Below are 20431 nucleotides of genomic sequence, written 5' to 3'. Positions count from 1 at the left end.
AACATGAATTCTCTCCCAATCTGTACATATTACAGCTTTCTGGAACACATGAATGGAAGTTGCATCCAGCAGGCTGCATCATTCTGCCCGAAGTCACCTGGGAAATAGGGCAATACAGAGAAAAATGTATTTTTATTTTTATGTAGCTAAAAAAGTAACACATTCCCTTTAAAAATGTATTTTTACATCTATCAAAATGTTTGATGAATAATGTGAGGGAGACAGCATCGTACCAATCATCTCCATACAATGCTCACGGCCGTTCGTGTTGTCTTTCCCAGCACCTTGTTGTGGTCACTGGGTTGCTTCTGGCCCCAGTTCTGGTAACTAAACCTGGACCCATCGCTCCACAGCCAAAGACCCTTCTAAAGAGCATACAAGCAGATGTGTAACCAGCAGACACTAAACACTACAGTTCTTTAAAAGAAAGTGCAATATCTTTGCCATTGTTCTGGTTAACAGCTGAGGGATGGGACTGGAGAAATGTAACCAGTCTCAAATTCATGCAGACCTAATCCATAAGTTATATCCTCAAAGAATCAACGCATCTTACTGTATAGGTTTCAGGAGTGTTAAACAGAGCATTTCTGACCTTGATGGCATCGTTGGCTCCAATCCAGGTGCGCTGGGCTCCGTTGGCACTACTTTGGATGACTGACAGAAGGAAGTTATACTGGGAGAGGCTGTGCACTGACGCCAGGTTACCTCCCAATAGCAAACAGTAATGCTAGAGAGAGACAGAGAATCACACAAAGGTAGAATATTTTGTTKAATTTTTATAACCTTTATTTTGACAGTTAAGTCATACTGTGACTAGGGTCTCCTTTACAGATGAGCCCTGCATAAATACTATCAAACACATACAATAGACATTACAAATTATATTAACAACAGACACATTTATCAACATAGATGTCTCCAATCATTACTCTGAACTGAYAAAGTGGGACCTGAACATCTAATTTCAGAGAGCTCTGTAAGTTGTTCCACATGAAGGGCACAAAAAAACTAAAATCAGCTTCACCCAACTCTGTGGAGACCTTAGTGTCCTCCAGTGTTATCCAAGCCTGAGACCGGGTTTGGTCATTTGGAAGTCTAAATTGAATTAATGGTGATAGATGAGAAGTTTCTGCATTCATTTCTGAACATAAAGATAAAGAATAGCACGTCAAGTTGTAGTTTAGCAACCTTGTTAAACACACTAATCCTATGATGTTTAGAATGAGTAAATCTGTCCCTAAATATGGAAACGTATTTATAGCAATTTACAGGTACCTCTGCCTCTGGCCAGTTCACCAAGAAGGGGACGTAGTGATAGCAGTGTGTCCTATATCTGTGCCAACCAGGTGGGCATGATGAACTCTTGATTTGTAGTTCCCGCTTCTCCTTCGCTCCCATCTCCTCAGACTCTGTAGGGGGGAGAGATATCATGCAATATCATGATGAAATGATTAGTTCCGACAACACAATCTGAGTGGTCAAAAGTGCGTTCCAGCCRTGATGTTATTGAACACAGCACCATGGCTATCTGTGCGTTATCAGTCCATTAACATTAGCTAACCAACGCAATATTATCGTTYTCTGCAGGTTTCAGAAATCTTGTTGATATGGGATTGAGGATGGCATTTTACCAATTGGCAGGTTACGCATCAGATTCTCAATCATTTGATTCTCTGTGTCATTCAGATCCCCTACAACAAAGAGAGACAAAGACAGAGGAAAGATGAATACTCATGTGCTCTTTAAAGTGTAGAATGATATAATCAAACTGCATCTGTTGAGTGTGAACAGGTAATCAAACCATTGTTAAGAATACCTCTACTACCTACACTTCAATAGACACCTCTGTTATCTACACTGTAACTAAAAGGARTAAACAAAAAGATGGTGGAAACTATGAGGTATATCTCTCTTACTTGCATCACCCAGAGCAAAGGCAGCGCTGAGAAGCAGAAATATGGTCAACATAGCCATGCGTACACTGTTGCTCATACACAGTGCATTCGGAAAGCATTCAGACCCCTTAACTTTTTACACAGTTTGTTACGTTGCAGTCTTATTGTAAAATTGATTCAAATCCCTCATCAATCTACACACAATGATTACAGCCTCAATTCTTCTTGGGTATGACACTACAAGCTTGGCACACCTGTATTTGGGGAGTTTCTCCTGTTCTTCTCTGCAGATCCTCTCAAGCTCTGTCAGGTTGGATGGAGAGCATCGCTGCACAGCTTTTTTCAGGTCTCTCCAGAGATGTTTGATTGGGTTCAAGTCAGGGCTCTGGCTGGGCCACTCAAGGACATTCATAGACTTGTCCTGAAGCCACTCCTGCGTTGTCTTTGCTGTGTGCTTAGGGTCGTTGTCCTGTTGGAAGGTGAACATTCACCCCAGTCTGAAGTCCTGAGCTCTCTGTAGCAGATCTCTCTGTACTTTGCTCCGTTCATCATTCCCTCGATCCTGACTAGTTACCCAGTCCCTGCCACTGAGAAAYATCCCCACAACTTGATATTGCCACCTCCATGCTTCACCGTAGGGATGGTGCGAGGTTTCCTCCAGACGTGACGCTTGGCATTCAGGCTAAATAGTTMAATCTTGGTTTGCTTCTGTCTGGCCACTCTACCATAAAGGCCTGATTGTTGGAGTGCTGCAGATATGGTTGTCATTCTATGATAGGGAATCATCTCTGGTGAATCTCTGGGCTTCCTCATGTGATGTTCATGTTGTTGATGATGTGAAGAAGAAGAACAAAGAAAGAAAGTTTTAAAAATCCGACGAGTTTCGGCTGTATGGCCTTCGTCAGGGAGGCCATGTTTCTATTGAACATGCCATAACAAATAAAGGCATTTTAATTAACTATATGAAGAGTGCCTTGGTCCTCCTTTCTTTTTGATGACCAATTTACCCCTTTTACCAAAGAGCAACTTCTATCTACCAAAATGTACTATTGTGTACCTTAGTAGCGCTTCCCTTCCTCCTCTTTCTACAAGTTGTAATGTTTTTTGAGGTAATGCCTTTGACATTTCAATGTCACAGCAACGTCAAACTGTCTTTTTTTGGGCAGAAAAGATGGCGCGGTCCTGCATCGAATGAATCAATAATCTCATCCCATTACTCCAGCAGCCAGTCAGGCCCATTTCCAGCCAGAGAGAAGAGAGAAATTCAGTACATTTCCCTGGCAACAAGCAGATGCTGAATGACTGTGAGCAGCACACTTAAAGGCCCAAAGGACACACAGGAGAACAGACAGACCATAGACAGCCCATACCTCTGAATAGGAAAGAGTGGAATGAGCTCATGGTCATAAGGTACTGCATGATGGTTCATATTGCAACAATGAAAAAGGCTTGGAAACATAATGAATGAGACTAGGAATAATGATGTGTACTTAACCTGATTGTGGAGACATGGTTAAATGAAGACAGTGAGACATTGCATACTGGTGTGTTGCTGTCTAGCAGTGAAATAAGATTTCTAGAAGATGTTTTACTTATGGCCTCCAACTGTGGGCTATGTCAATGTTTCGGTGCTTTCAAGCATGCGACTTTCAAGTGACTTAATACACGGTTACAAAAGCATGATATACAGCTAAGTAATGCTCAAATACAGTCTGGATAACACTCACGCACATCATTTAGCCTGTATTAGGGAAACCTTTTCTGACGGGCCCAAATTGCCCACTCAGTACAGATGAGACACAGCTGCTGATTGAAGCATGCTGGGTAGTCTGCGTGTCAGTGTGTGTCAGTGTGTGTATGTGTGTGAATGTGTGTGTGTATGTGAGTGTCAGGCCCTGACTCAGCACATTGATGTGGGCTGCAGAAAGAGAGAAGAGCGAGAGACACTGGGTCTTTTATTACCTAAACCAGTTTAGGAGATGAATCGAGCCTTTAATCTAATATTCCCATAAATTATTCCTCCTGTATACTTGAATCACTGACATTAGTGAGTGGCGCAGTGGTCTAAGGCATTGCATCTCAGTGCAAAGAGGTGTCACTACAGTACATGGTTCAAATCCAGGCTGTATCACATCTGGAGTCCCATAGGGCATTGTACAATTGGCCCAGCGTTGTCTGGTTTTGGGCGTGGTTGGATGTCATTGTAAATAAGAATTTGTTCTTAACTGGCTTGCCTAGTTAAATAAAGGTTAAATTTGGCCCCGGCCAATATAAAGACAGAGCCTGTATGTGTGTGTGCGAGCAAGCGTGTCTGTGTGAGGATGCAGGTCTAAATGGCCTGTATGAAAGCAGCTGACACTTGAGTTCTCTCTATTCCTCCCAAAGCTTATCAACATGGTTTCATTCATTCCTCTCTCTAGTCTAATAGTATCCTCCAGGCACCATGCCCTGGTTCACTGACCTGCTGTATGAACCCAATGAAATGCATCAGAAGTGTGACCATTGAAAGCAGCTCTACTTTGGAGACATTGTAAAGGAACATTTTATGTTCTGAAGACATAGCCTTGAATTGTACACAGTAGGCAACTTCTCTCACTCTATCATGTGACCGTGACCGCCTCTTCAGACCAATTAGCAGAATATGTTTTTGAAGTTAAGATAGGAAGTTAAGATAGGAGACATTACTCAGTTTCTTGGGAAACGTAGCCTGCACGATAACAGCCAGTCACCTGCAGGAACAAACACTATGAACCATGCCTATGTAGGTTTTTTGGGTGGCACTATATAAGAGGACTGAAGGGACCACCCTGGCGGAGCTGGTAGCAGACTTTTACTTTGTACGTGTGTTTGTTGTAACCTTTCCAGTTAACTGATACAAAATAGTGACTCATTTATTATTGACTCAATGTGTTCCTGGTGTTGAATTTCCACCACAACGTGTTGAGGAAAGGGGGCCTGAAGTGAAAGCTTTGTGTCCAGCTAAACTCCCCGGTGAGAGAAAGAGAACTGACAGCTTTTTACTGCAGCATAGGACAATTATTCCTACATCTGTCCGGACTTCTAGGTTCCCAAACCCAATATTTTATTCCAACAATAACATTTATACAGAAAGGTTCTGTATTTGCTCAATGTCTGCAAGATGCACAGAAAAGTGCTGCATCCACATTATAATGGCCTCAGCTCCGCTTCAGATATGACAATCCGGGCCTATAGCTGTAATCATTAAAGGCGTTAGTGGTGGTGGTGGAGGTGGCATCGGGCCAGTAGTGGCTGAGGCTTGCTGGAGACGACACCCTGCAGAGCCATTTGTGAAAGCCAATAAAGTTCCTGAAGGTCAGGGACTGCTAGTCCTGGAGGGCCCCTGTCCTTCCCTCCTCTGCTCCTCTCCTTTCCTCCTCCGCCTCTACTCTCAGCTCAGCCCGAACCACTGATGCAACAAATAAGAAATCCCCTCCCTGTGGCACAGACCAGCTCCGAAGACCCTAAGAGTGGCAAGAGGCCCCTTCACTCAGAGAAACTCTGAGAGGGAGAGTGTGACTACAGGACTCAGATTTTATTTCCAGTTTTACCATTGTACCCACAAGGGCTGCAAGGTGAGAGCCAGAAGAAGATTGACAAACAAGGGTTTGGTTTGAAGCAGGAAAAGTTCAGACGGTAGGGGAGCGATGGGGGCCCAAAAAGTTCTGCCGCAAACAATGTAATCATTCTATTGCATTTTTTGGGATAGACTAAATTAAAATATCTCACACTGCGAGGTGCTTGGTTTGTAACACCGTCTGGCCTTTTTAAGTGAAAGCAATTTAGTTCTCGATATTAGCCATGGCTGGGCTCTCCGGCACCTCTCTTCTATAGACTGGTTGGTTTTCAGATCAAGACGGGGTGACCTGTTAGGGCAGCTGAACCCCTCCCTTACAGTCCCATCTCTCAAGATCCTTCAGATGTGCCTGTGTGTCTGAAGCATACACTAGGGGCCTCTATATCCATGTTTAACTGATAATAAGGCTGGTGACAAGGACAGCTGACTGACTACGGTCTCCCTCTGGTCGCACTGGAATAAGATAAGGAGGTTTAACTACCACTGTGTGACTAGGGGAAATGGCAGCACTGGGGATAGTTGTCTGTAGCCTATATAATATATCGCTAAGACAAAACAGGATCTCACCTATAAAGTAAACTTCTTTTGACAATCTTAAATCAAATGACAATTTGACAAATTTACATTCACATTGGTGCATTTAACATAAACACAACTATTAACATGAAATCTAACGGATTATGAGGACACACTTTATTTAGATAGTCCATCTGAAGATAAAATATTTTGATTAACCTTTATTTAACTAGGAAAGTCAGTTAAGAACAAATTCTTATTTACAATGACGGCCTACCGGGGAAAGTGGTGACAACACCTCTCATGGGTGTTGTCATGGCCCTGCCTCCTATGTGTGTATGTCATAGGACTGTTTCTTCTCACGTCATCTGACCTGACCACATTCCTCACTCCTCCCTAATCTACAGCTATCCGACTTTATCAGTGACTGAAACCAGACTGTTACTCTTTGCCTCTCTCCATAGGATACATGAGATTTGACAATAACATGTTCTGACAAAATGTAAACTTTCTCACTCAGTAGATTTCCATACAGTCAGTTCTAATACAGTTCTAACAGTTCTAAGGATATTTCAATACTTCAAGTTAGAACCCAACACTTCTAAACAGGATTAAAAACAAACTGTTTTGACACTGTTAACCTTAAAGAAATCCTTATGTCCAGAAAGTGGCCTTTCGGTATTTAATTAGCAGCTTTCCATTGCTCTTCCATCACCCTGAGAGAGAGTTGTTTTAATTAGATCACTGACAGCTTAAGTTAGTCAGCTACTTAATTCCCTGTAATGCTGCACACAGCACACACATCAGTAATGCTAATGTGACAGGGACCACACATATAATGCTGAGTGGGATGCTGGGACACACACCACAACACAACCACACACACACACACACACACACAACACAACACCACACACACACACACACCACACACACACACACACACACACCACACACCACACACAACACAAACACCACACCAGGTAAAAATGCAGGCATTCTTGCACACAGACACATGCACACAGATACATGCACAGCACAAACATGCAAGACGGATGCATGCACACGCTCCCGCAAATCGATAAAACAAACACACTGTGGTCATATGCGGTCATTCGAGGTTAACTCTTGGTTGTGTTATCAACTAATGAGAGTCATTCCAGTTGGAGGAGATATGTCTTGACAGTTGATTAGAGGGCTACAGCGCATCAAATGTTTCCTTTAATTCATATTGTCATCAAATGTACATGTTTGCCTACGGCGGGCTGTGTTGATATTGTTATGTGCAACACAAGAGGTCTTAGAGATGATAAGGGACAGAATTAACTTTACTGGGGGAAGGGGCTGGTCCAACTCAAGGTGTCATAAAAGAATGCATCCCCCTCCCTGAAAAATATTTTCACATGACCCACCCCTTGTCTGTAAAATAAATTGAACCCTCCTTCTTATAGATAACTCATAATAATATTTACGACTACAAATAGCAATAAGTGTAGAGACCCTGTGTTTATAAATGTGGATGTTGCGTTTTGCACTTCAGCATGCTTTTGTTGCACAGTCGGTGCCACGCAGGGCTACGGGCCATAAAGTTGAGGGTTCACCTACCACCAAACATGATGTTTCATTACTCTATGATCAGAGCTGGCTGCAGCCAATGATCAGTTAGGGGAAATCCAGATTTACAAAATTGTTATGACATATTTATAATTGTAAAAAATACATGCAACAAATTTTCCACCAACTGGTTTCTGTGCCACACAACCAATAAACAAAGCATACCGACTTCGGGCACTTCATTATCATGGTTGGTGTATACGATGACATTGGATACAGACACATTACAGAGATAGAGACAAAAAAATGCTCAACCTCCAGATGAGTATAAGGTGGAAGTTTAAGTACAATTTTTACAAGCTTGTTTGACTCGTAGCTTATTCTTTAGATGTTTGGGGCTGCTGGTGAACCATGATGTGCCTCCACCAAACTTTACAGTTGGCACTATGCATTGGGGCAGGTAGCTGTCACTACTTCCGCCGAAGTCGGTCCCTATCCTTGTTCGGGCGGCGTTCAGTGGTCGACGTCCCTGGCCTTCTAGCCACCGCCGATCCACTTTTCATTTTCCATTTGTTTTTTCTTAGTCTTACACACCTGGTTTCACTCACCCAATTACCTGTTTATTATTTAACCCTCTGTTCCCCATGTTTGTTTGTGAGTGATTGTTTATTGTATTTTCGGTCTGTAATTCTGTTACTTTGTACATTTGTCATTTTGAGTAAAAATACGTTGATTACTCATATTTTCTGTCCTGCGCCTGACTCTCTACTCCAGCTACACACAGGACCCTTACAGTAGCGTTCTTTTGACATCCACCAAACCCAGATTTGTCCATCAGACTCCCAGATGGTGAAGGGTGATTCATCACTCCAGAGAACGCGATTCCACTGCTCCAGGGTCCAATGGCGGCGAGATTTACACCACTCCAGCCAAAGCCTGGCATTGCGCATGGTGATCGTGTGGCTGTTTGGCCATTGAAACCCATTTCATTAAGCTCCCAACGAAGAGTTATGGTGCTGACTGTCCACCTACTTTTGTATATATAGTGTATAACGCCAATATAAAGGAAGAGAAGCTTTGGCCTAGCCCCAGAGAGATGTGCCAGTGGATTGCTACAGCACTGACATGCATTTCTTCATGTCAGATGGCTACAGCGTCTGCTATACAGATATAGACGTACAGAAAGAGGGTAATTCGTTATAACACTAGATTATATGAATAACTATGGTAGGCCTGAAACTGTCTTACGCCGGGGCGTACTGCCTTCATATCAAAGGCCTGCAGTAACTAAAGCTTAATAATAGCCACATCATACCACAATCTTTTCTAAACTGTTTTAGGGTTATATCAAAAGTAAGTCAAGACATTTTTGTAGCGAAAATACGAGCAGAAGAGAAAATGTAAACCAGGGAAAAAGTCACAACCCTTCCCTGTGCCCGCCAGAAAATCACAGAACTCTCCCCAAAGGAAAGAAAAAAGTTGGACAACCCTCCCCTACTTTGGACCACCATTCCCCTAGTAAATTTCGATCTATCCCTTAACAAATAAGAACTGTTTGAATATTCAATCCAGGGAAATGGCTTGTGCTGTGTTTCTCCTCAGTACTAAATCCTCTCTGCTAGTTTGTTGCCAATCGATGGAAAGCTTTTCACAGTGGTGAGACCTCAGAATACAAAAGGCCCTTGGGTAATATAGTGGGTCCCTGATGTCACAACTTCAATCTGTCAGTGTGTGGTAAACATATTTGACAAGTCAATAAAGAMAATATACCAACAGGCAATCTCTGCATGTGGCTCACAAGGACCTGCCTTTTGTTTCGTCGTGATTCTGAAAAAGCTCTGAAGACGGTCCATTTACACCTGACACTGGATTTAATGTGTTCCTGATAAATTCAYGTGTTTGAAAACATTGTACCCATTTTAGTAGTGTAAATATGAGAGAGGTGTTTGCCCCTTGCCTCTTACCTACTGCTCTGCCTTTAAACTCCACTAGAGATGATGGAGTAGAAGTACATGTTGATCATGTTACTTTATTGGGGTTGGCCTTCTCTAATCCTGCTCAAATCAAAAGCTCCCTCTCATAATGGATTGCTTTGAAAGTGGTTTCGTTCCCATTTCCAAGAGACACTAACATACGTTGTGACTTAATAGACATCCCATGCCTCTTTGAACTACTTAAATCAGTCAATGTACTTTAATTACACAACTAAATACTATGTTTTTAAGTGGAGAAATCGGCATTGGTCTGAAGCCAAAAAAGTCAGGAATTCCACGATGACACCACATCGCGTACTTCACCCATGCTCCGTTTTACACACCAGCTTTGACTACTACATGCAGCTATGTTGGTCTCTGCTTTGGATTCAAACATTCTAAAACAGTCTAGCTTGAAGTACCTTAAACTAGTTAATTTGTACCCATTAACTAAAGACATGAAAATGTGCTTTAAAGTTTACCGAAGAAAGGCCTAGTACTACATTACCTATAAACAATAGTGAGTTATTACAAAATATGACATTTACAAATAAACGTTTTCATTGGATATAGTACAGTTTGTAAATGTATATATTATACAGTGCATTCGGAAAGTATTCAGACCCCTTGACTTTTTCAACAATTTTGTGACTTTACAGCCTAAAGTGTTGTTTTTCCTTTATCAATCTACACAAAATACCCCATAATGTCAAAGGAAATATATATTTTTTACATTTTTGAAAATGTATTAAAAATACTAAACTGAAATATCACATTTACATAAGTATTCAGACCYTTTACTTCAGGCCTGGGCAATTATTTTCCATGGAGGGTCACATTAGAATATATTTTTGCCATCTCGGGCCAGAATCATATTACAGGATTATACATCATGTGTATGACTGTGTTTACAGATATATCTACTGTAAATAACGTCCAGATATGCTACTTATTTTACTTTTTTTAACATGCAAAGAAATAAACCACATCCACGTTCTCCTTTTGGTAGGTATTTTCATTATTAACCTTTCACGAGTATCAATCCCGGATCCGGGAGCACCCCCCACCCCCCACACACTGATTAGCATAGCTAGCATAGCGTCACAAGTAACTTGTAGCATCTAAATATCATTAAATCACAAGTCCAAGACACCAGATGAAAGATACAGGTCTTGTGAATAAAGCCACCATTTCAGATTTTTAAAATGTTTTACAGGGAAGACACAATATGTAAATCTATTAGCTAACCACGTTAGCAAAGGAGAGGATTTTTTCACTCCCAACAGTTTTTCCCTGCGTCAGTAGCTATCACTAATTCGACTAAATAAAAATATATATAGCCACTAACAAGAACAAATTCATAAGATGACAGTCTGATAAATATATTTATGGTATTGCATAGTTTTTTTTGAAAATGTGCATTTTTCAGGTATAAATCACAGTTCTACATTGCAGCTGCATTCTGAAAAGGTGCGACCCAGCCAGAATTAATTACAGAGACCAACGTCATATACTAATTACTCATTTAAAAACATTTCAGGAAAAATACACAGCGTACAGATATTTGAAAGCCAACAATCTGGTGAATCCAAACAATATTCAGATTTATAAAATGTTTTATAACGAAACAAAATGTAGCGCTAAATTAGCATAGCTATACCAGGCAGAATTCGGCTGGGCGCCACGCAATCACATCGCAACAACAGATATGATATAACATCGTAAATTGGGTCACTATGGCTGCTCTTTCATCAGAATGTTGATCAAAGTGTCCATTGTCAAATGAGTTGTTGGTTGCGTTCAGAGTCGTTCTTTCCCTCTCCATTTAGCACGGTACCGGTGGAGTGGCACGTATTTCTCAAACGATACTAAAATCTAACAACTGAACACGCAAAACTCCCTAAAAAATTCAAATAATCTGATTAACTATATTGAAAAAAATACCATTACGATGATCTGGTACATGTATCCAAAACAAACTTCGACACGGAATAACATGGCACGCGACAACACAAGAAAAAACGTAGCTCTAAGTTTCCATCCAATCGGAACCGTGAGTTGTCGGTCATGCCACAAGAATTTTTGCTCTCATTCACGTCAGTCCCAAGATAGACAAAGAAATTTTTCCTCTGACGTCCTCTAGCACCCCAGAGGAAGGCCAGAGTTGTGTTTCGGGTCATAGGAGGCATGACCATATATTGGCAGAGCTTTTGAAGCAGCACAAAACATTCTTGATTTTTATGTTCTTGGTCATGGAAGTGCTGTGAAATGACTGTCTGGAATCACTTCAGAGACCCAAATTGAAACGGTTTTAGAAACTGGAGATTGTTTTCTTTTCCAACGGTATATTTATATGCATATAGTAAGAGCCAATAATTACAGAAGAGTGCAGTTTTAACTCTGTTGAGCCTTTATGCTAATGGCGAAAAACAGCACCCTGTTTGACAAACATGCACATGAACTACACAGAGGGAAAAGTACACTGTACATTAAAACACCACAGAAAGAACTCTTAACGGGTATGGAACAAAACACAAGAAAGAGTGAAAAGCTCAACATGTACACTTTAAACTACTCATCAGTGAGGAGTGAAGTCTCTGATGGGCATTGACTAGAGCAGTGAAGTCAGGTATCGTTTCTGACGTCGCTATCCTGCAGGATTGCTGAGAGGTGAGAGTCAGTAAGAGATGATCTGAGCCTTGACTTGTTATATTTCATCACTGAAAATGTCTGTTCACATACATAAGTTGACCCAAACAGTACAAACATCTTCTGAGCATGACTCGTAATAATTGGACAATTTTGTTCATTGAGAGATGCATAGAACCTCGTCAGTGTCATTATTTTGAATTGTTCTCCAATCACTGCATCAGACTGAAGATCGATAAGCTCAAGTTGCAGGTCAATGGGAGCGTTATCCACATTGAACCTGAAAGGAGAGGAAACCAACAGCATGTAATTTTCCAACACTTTGAAATCCTCAAAACGAGGAGAAAACTCACCTTTCAAAGCACGCAGCAGCGAGGTATACTTCTCCCGCTGGTCATCTGATAGGGAACAGACGAGTAGTGTCGGAAGGTGGGTGAGATTGTTGTCTTCTACTTGATAGGTCAGGAGGAGTAATTTTCCCTTGAAGGCTTTGACAAGGCTGTAAATCTGATGTGCAAAAACGCCCTTCCCTTGTAGTTTGTAATTCAGTTCATTCATGAGGGCCATGATGTCCACGGTGAAGGCAAAATCAGCCAACCATTCTTTATCTTGCAGGAAATCCACATATTTTCCTTTCATTTGCAAAAACTCAGCAATCTCCGACAGGTCCCACACAATTTTAAGCATCTTCCTCAAACTCAGCCATCTCACGTTTGTGTGGTAGGGGAGATCTGCGTGACCTGATTCTGTCTCTTCCAACAGCGAGACAAACTGCCTGTGGTTTAAAGATTTTGCTGTTATGAAGTTTAGTGACTGTATCCACAACATGGCTCATTTTCAGAACACATTTACAGAGCACCTCCTGATGAATAATGCAATGTGGGGAAATCAATTTCTGATCTGGGTTCAGCTCGGCTACTTCATCTTGTATCCTTTTCAAAAGGACACATTTTTTTCCTGTCAAGTTTGGGCACCCATCAGTGGTCACACTGGATACATTTTCAAAACTCAGTCCCAGCTTTGCCACACACTTACTTATTAACTTCGTCCAATAAATATTTCCCTGTGGTTGTGCTCTTCATTCATTGACTGCACTGAAGCAAGCTCCTCTGTAATTTCAAAGTCTGGGGTTATGACCTCGTAAGAATATCAACAACTGCGCCGTGTCACATGCATCACTGCTCTCAACCAGGGCCAAGGAGAAATAGGTGAAATCCTTTACCTTGTCTTTCAACTGTTGTTTCATATTCTCTGCGATGTCCTCAACACGCCGTGTCACTGTTCGTCTTACATTTACATTTACATTTAAGTCATTTAGCAGACGCTCTTATCCAGAGCGACTTACAAATTGGAAAGTTCATACATATTCATCCTGGTCCCCCCGTGGGGAATGAACCCACAACCCTGGCGTTGCAAGCGCCATGCTCTACCAACTGAGCCACACGGGAAACATTTTCAAACATAGTCAATTAAACATAATTTTATGAATTTGCCCTCAGCGAATGGCTTGCTATGTTTAGCAATTTTGTGGGACAGTACATAGCTAGCTCTCACAATTCCGTCGTTTGCTGAATGCAGTTTTGTGAAAAGTCCTTGCTGCTTTTGCAACTGAGAAAGCAACTCTTTCGATGCACTTGCCCTCTGCTCAGATGACATATTCCTATATTTCTCTGCATACTTTGTCTGGAAGTGTCGGGACAAGTTGAGTCTTTCAAGACAGCGATGCTCTCTTTACACACTAAGCACACAGCTTTCCCTGATACCTCAATAAAGAAATATTTCGATATCCACTCTTGCTAGAACACCCTACATTCATTGTTTACTTTCCTTTTCTTTGAAATCTTTGAAAACTCAGTTTTGGGCAATTTCTAGCTAGCTACTATTTGTAACTGTGATGTGTGTGTTAGTCTGTCAGTCACTGTCTGTCCTCGTGCAGTTGTTATTTATACGTGCCTTCAAAATATATGTCCCACAAGCATTACACATAGGTGAGTATTCATTGGTCTTTTAATTTGAATAACAAATATTTTTTTCTAAACTTCCCTATGGCAAATTCTTTATGTGATCTGAGCATGATTCCCCGGGCCGTATTGAATCAGATCGGTGGCTGCATACAGCCCCCGGGCCAGCCCTTGCCCAGGCCTGGTCTATGGGGAGTAGATCGATGTAAGACTCTGGTTGTCCACCAGAGGTCACAATGTCCTTCTTAGTTGTAGCCTTCTTTGTCTTGGAGTGTTCTTTTAAAATGGATACTTCAGGTGTCCCACATACTGGTGAGAGGGATCTGTTCTTCCCTCTTGTCTTTGATCAGATTGTTCTAGACTACTTTACAGACTGTGCAGACTGTGACTCGTTGAGAATTTCAGAGGGTCTTACCATTTTCTGGTCTTGTAGTTTTAACCATTTCAACGTGTGGACCACGTCTTCACGTTCTCTGATCTGTAATTAAATTCTCAGCGAGTCCTTCTAACCTCTCTGGGATCGCGGGACGCTTGCGTCCCAACAGCCTGTTAAAATGTAGAGCGCCAGATTCAAACAAAATCTATAAAATCAAACTTTATTAAATTACACATATAAGATACCAAATTAAAGCTACACTCGTTGTGAATCCAGCCAACATGTCAGATTTCAAAAAGGCTTTTCGGCGAAAGCATAAGATGCTATTATCTGATGATAGCACAATGTCAACAAAGAGAGTGTAGCATATTTCAACCATGCCGGCGCTACTCAAAACGCAGAAATAAAATATAAAACATGCATTACCTTTGACGAGATTCTTTTGTTGGCACTCCAATATGTCCCATAAACATCACAAATGGTCCTTTAGTTCGATTAATTCCGTCCATATATATCCAAATTGTCCATTTATTTGGCGCCGTTGTACCAGGAAAAACAGCSTTCAATTTGCGCAAAATCACGACAAAATATCWAAAAAAWTACCTCTAAACTTTGCCAAAACATTTCAAAGTAYTTTTGTAATACAACTTAAGGTATTTGTAAACGTTAATAATCGATCAAATTGAAGACGGGTCAATCTGTTTTCAATACAGGATATCAACAAACTCACGGTACTTTTCAAGTCTTGCTCAACTCTCAAACATAAACACACGACATCACTCCACTTCCGGGTCAATATCTTTCTCAGTTTACTAATGAAAAACCTTAACCTTTTTCCATACAATGGCGACATCCAGTGGAAGCAGTAGAAACTGCGTGGATAGTGATTAGAATTCTGSTTTGCCCATGARWACCCATTGAACATACAGGAMCTTAACAATAAAAAAGTTAGTCCTCAGGGTTTTGACTGCTATATAAGTTCTGTTATACTTACAGATATGATTCAAACAGTTTTAGAAACTTCAGAGTGTTTTCTATCCAAATCTACTAATAATATGCATATCTTATATTCTGGGGATGAGTAGCACGAAGTTGAAATTGCGCACGCTATTTTTCCCTAAGTGAAAACTCTGCACCCTATCCTCAAGAAGTTTTAAGCACTCTGGCCTTGGAGGGTGTTCCGTTCTGTTGACACAATGTTTGTGCTCACGTGGGCGTGGTTACTGACTGGGCCCAGATTTATATGAAAAGCCATTTAGAAGGCTAAAATCCTGTCTTTTCAAAAATAGTTTCATATTTAATCATATCATTTTTTAAACATTTAGATGTAAATCTGATATGTACATTGTGAAAGCTCTTAAAGTTATTACGTCTTATCACAAAATAGACATTAATTTTCCATATTCCATCTCTCATCATTCCCAACATTCTTTATGTTAGAAATATTGTTTCAATGCCCATTGCTTGATGTTGAAGTTTTGGCGGCAAAGTCTCTCCATAAGACACAAAGACATTCCGATCACCCAAACTAGTCCCCAAAAGGAATCGTCTGCTGCCTATGATTTACGATCAACGTGAGGCGTCATAAAACCCCCACATCCATCCCTCTCCCCCTCTGCGGGAGAGCCGAGAGCTCTGTGGTGCTGATCCACTGTAACCTGACCTTTTGGTTCCTCACAGGAGAGTAATGACAGTCCCCCGCTGATGGATTCAACCTTGGAAGGATCCTGCAAGTTGCAACTCACCATAAGAATGACCATCGGATGGTTTGTGGATCATCGTAGCAGTCTCCCCCTGGTGGTTTAACCTGGTAGGATTTCTGAAAGCTGTAGACCACCACAAGAATGGCCAGGGGATGTCCTGGTTGGGGATCGCCATTCCGGACCAGTTGTCCAGGCTATTAGATCTAGGCAGTAACTTAGGCAGATGTTAACAACGCACAACACTCACGAAATACATAATTACATTTCTTCCCCAAATGAGCAGCGTTGTGGCACTAACTGATGGTTGTAATGGAAACTTGTTATTGGCTCTATTACTTCCTAAGTCATGGCATTGTGTCTAATGTCATATCTAGGGTGTTCCTACTTAGTGGTGTGTTGCTTAGGGCACTATCCTAAGTTGATAACATCATGATAAGTCTACAGCTGTAAGGCACCAGCCTATGGACCTCTGGGGAGAAGCTGGTGAGAACGGTAGCTGTAGAGTCAAAGGCCTCAGGGTACATTTTCAACTTTACCAAGGCTGGTATTTTGCTCGGACCGTTAACTTCTTGTGGGCAGGGGGCAGCATTTTCACTTTCGGGAAAAATAGCATGCACTCTGAAGTTTCTAAAACTGTTTGAATCATGTCTGTGAGAATAACAGAACTTATGTAGCAGGCAAAACCCTGAGGACAAACCATTCAGAATTTGTATTTTTTTGATGTCACTGTCTTTTCAATGAGTTTTTTTAGAGACACCAGATTTCGAATGGACTTGCTTGCAGTTCCTACCGCTTCCACTGGATGCGGTTGAGGTTATTCCTTTGTGTAGTGAAGAAGTAGGGCTATCGTAAATGAGGGTCACATTAAGTAAATTCTTAAAGATAGTCACGTTACGAAAAAAGTTGCGTCAGTTTGTTTTCTTTTTGTATTGAACACAGATCATCCCGTCTTCAAATTGATCGATTATTAACATTTAAAAATACCTACCGTTGTATTACCAAAGTAGTTTGAAATGTTTTGGTAAAGTTTACATGTAACTTTTGATATATTTTGTAGTGACTTGGCGAAAGTTGGAAGCTGTGTTTTTCAGGTTGAAACGGTCCAAATAAATTGACATTTTGGATATCTATCGACGGAATTAATCGAACAAAAGGACCATTTGTGATGTTTATGGGACATATTGGAGTGCCAACAAAAGAATTTCGTCAAAGGTAAGGCATGATTTATATTTTATTTCTGCGTTTTGTGTCGTGTTTGCAGTGTTGAATTATGCTACTCTCTTTGTTTACAATGGTGCTATCATCAGATAATAGCATCTTATGCTTTCACAGAAAAGCTTTTTTGAAATCTGACATGTTGGCTGGATTCACAACAAGTGTAGCTTTAATTTGGTATCTTACATGTGTGATTTAATGAAAGTTAGATTTTTATATCATGTTATTTGAATATGGCGCGCTGTATTTTCCCTGGCTATTGGCCGGTGGGACGTTTGCGTCCCACCTGCCCCAGAGAAGTTAAGTGATCCTAGCATAAATCCTTGTTAAATGGTCCATTGTACATGTGCGCTTATGCTTACACAAGTGCACATGCCAAGGGAAAGAAAACCAAGTATCCTGGTAATCTGCAACCTGTTCAGAATGAGTCTGACGTCATCAGATCATTTCCAGGTCAATGCCTGGAGGCCAGTAAGAATTGATGTCGACCTCAAGACATATGGTAAGGGGACCTGTAGTAGTTTTACTACACGTCAATGTGTCTTACCCCATTGTGGTGGCGATAGGTCTGAAGGAGTCTATTTCATAGCTATGTTATCCACGGAGGAGCTAACCTCACGACGGAAGTACTCTATAAGCACTGAACCAGTCGTACGTGGTGAATTCTAATAACTTTCCCCCTGAATTGAGGGTTCTATTTATTAGTGGCATGTGTGTTAACCATCAGAAGAGTGTTTTGGAGATTCCCTTCCACGTGTTGCAATCTGAGTGACTACTAACTCCTCTGTCACTGTTATCAATAGCAATTTGACTTGTGAGGTCTCTAACCTTCTTACTGATTGTGGCTGGACTGACTGTGCTGGCATTGATACTGGTACTCAAGGGGACCAGTTATCCTACCGATTTATTCTGAAATGTTATCCTACCGGAACACATGATTAGAGCATTTTACTAGTTGCATTGTAGTTGAAACTACACATGGCAAGGAATGGTTATTGTTGCCATTTGTTTTGGAGGTGGAAAGTCCACTGGACTTCTTCTACGACTAGTGTGGTACACCTCAGTGATATCTCAGATGTGTTCTAAGGTTATCCCTGTTGAGAGGCTTGTCCGTTCCTCTTTGTTCTCATTGTTTCCTGCTCTGGCGGCCTTGTACAGTGTTGCACGTAGTCTCGACCCCCCGACCGGCCTCGACGAGGCTCATGATGGGTCTGGGCTAGTATTCCCCACCTTTTGGTCCTCGGGACCCCCCTAACAGCGAGGCACAAACGAAAAGGTTGGACCCTTTGTACAAGTTGTCAGCAGCCGCGTTGTTATTAGATTGGCTGTAACCTTTCAACCAAATCTCTTGGTGTTTGTGCTTCAAAACGTTCAGTGGCTGTCGAGGCCTGTCAGTCACCACAGCGTCCGCGTGTGGTAACCTCTCCAGTACCTGCGAACTGAGATGAGGATATCTGTCTGCGATATTGCACAGCGTTTCACCAGTGGGAGTCATCGGGTCAGTTGCGGGACTGACGCCGTTAGTGTCATTGTAAGGGGTTTCAGTCCCCCACAAAGCGGAAAATGTATCATCGGAAAATGAGTACACTCTGCCCTCTGAGACGGACGCAGTACTTGCGGAAGTGTCCGAAGGACAAGAGAAGTTTGTCTCAGCTACAGTATTGCACGACTCCAAGGAGGAGGGAAGTTGCTCATTCACAGAGACTGCTGGCTCGAAATCATGAAATAATGGTCAATTAGGTTTGCTGATTGAATGTGACAAGATATTGTAATATCTCCTTGGGTCAGATTCTGCACCACGAGGTTCCCAAGACGTGCTGTCGACAGATACCCCTCGTGGATGACTGGGTTGCAGCTAGCATTAGGAGAAGACAGTGTGGTCAGTGGAGACGGCACTGTGACCTGTGACCATACTTGGTTGGTGTTCCAATCCATTAGTGGGAGTAAACGGTAAAGACAAACAGAACAGCCCCCACAATATTTTTATCATCAATTTCTCTCAGCCAATCATCAGTCATTTGTGTAAGTGCTGTTCTTGTTGAATGTCCTTTCCTATACGTGTGCTGAAAGTCTGTTGTCAATTAATTTACTGTAAAATAGCATTGTATCTGGTCAAACACAATTTTCCCAAACGTTTACTAAGGGTTGGTAACAGGCTGATTGGTCGGCATTTTGAGCCAGAGGGGGCTTTACTATTCTTAGATAGCAGAATTCCTTTCGCTTCCCTCCAGGCCTTGGGAAACACTTTCTAGTAGGCTTAAATTGAAAATATGACAAATAGGAGTGGCAATATCGTCCTCTATTATCCTCAGTAAATGTCCATCCAAGTTGTCAGACCCCAGTGGCTTGTCATTGTTGATAGACATCAATAATGTTTTCACCTCTTCCACAATCAGTTTACGGAATTCAAAAATTACAATGCTTGTCTTTCATAATTTTGTCAGATATACTTGGATATGTAGTGTCATCATTTGTTGCTGGCATGTCATGCCAACATTTACTAATCTTGCCCATGAAAAAATCATGAAAGTAGTTGGCAATATCAGTTGGTTTTGTGATGAATGAGCCATCTGATTCAATGAAGGATGGAGCTGAGTTTGCCTTTTTCCCCAAAATGTAATTTAAGGTGCTCCAAAACTTTTAACTATCATTCTTTATGTAATTTATCTTTGTTTGATAGTGCAGTTTCTTCTTCTTTTTATTCAGTTTAGTCACATGATTTCTCAACTTGCAATACTTTTGCCAATCGGTTGTGCAGCCAGATGTATTTGCCATTCCTTTTGCCTCATCCCTCTCAACCATAAAATTCATCAATCCCAGAGGATTTAACAGTTTTTACAGTCATTTTCTTAATGAGTGCATGCTCATTAGTAACTGGAATAAGCAATTTCATAAATGTGTCAAGTGCAGCATCTGTTTGCTCCTCATTACACAACACGGACCAACAAATATTTTTTACATCAACAACATAGGAATCACAACAAAACTTATTGT

The 20431-nt window shown here is 41.3% G+C and overlaps 1 protein-coding gene across 1 annotated transcript; it reads right to left on the bottom strand.

The window, feature by feature from the left end:
* Nucleotides 1-236: 236 nt before the first annotated feature.
* LOC112068946 (ladderlectin-like) lies at nt 237-1980 on the bottom strand. The gene is made up of 5 exons (XM_024136183.2): nt 1917-1980; nt 1632-1691; nt 1276-1409; nt 593-727; nt 237-365 (listed from the first exon to the last, which is right to left on the bottom strand). The coding sequence occupies exons 1-5, from the start codon at nt 1972-1974 to the stop codon at nt 237-239; spliced, it is 516 nt and encodes a 171-aa protein (XP_023991951.2). The 5' UTR covers nt 1975-1980.
* Nucleotides 1981-20431: the final 18451 nt, after the last annotated feature.

The sequence above is a fragment of the Salvelinus sp. IW2-2015 genome, unplaced genomic scaffold, assembly GCF_002910315.2.
Source record: "Salvelinus sp. IW2-2015 unplaced genomic scaffold, ASM291031v2 Un_scaffold803, whole genome shotgun sequence".
Taxonomy (NCBI): Eukaryota; Metazoa; Chordata; class Actinopteri; order Salmoniformes; family Salmonidae; genus Salvelinus; species Salvelinus sp. IW2-2015.
This window is presented reverse-complemented; position numbering and strand designations above follow the sequence as displayed.

Excerpts from the sequence above, each read along its gene's own strand:
- LOC112068946 (XM_024136183.2), bottom strand. The coding sequence starts at position 1,974 with ATGGCTATGTTGACCATATTTCTGCTTCTCAGCGCTGCCTTTGCTCTG. Across the intron at positions 728-1,275 it reads TGAACTGGCCAGAGGCAGAG|CATTACTGTTTGCTATTGGG; the intron begins GTACCTGTAAAT and ends GTCTCTCTCTAG. Across the intron at positions 366-592 it reads GAGCCAACGATGCCATCAAG|AAGGGTCTTTGGCTGTGGAG; the intron begins GTCAGAAATGCT and ends TATGCTCTTTAG.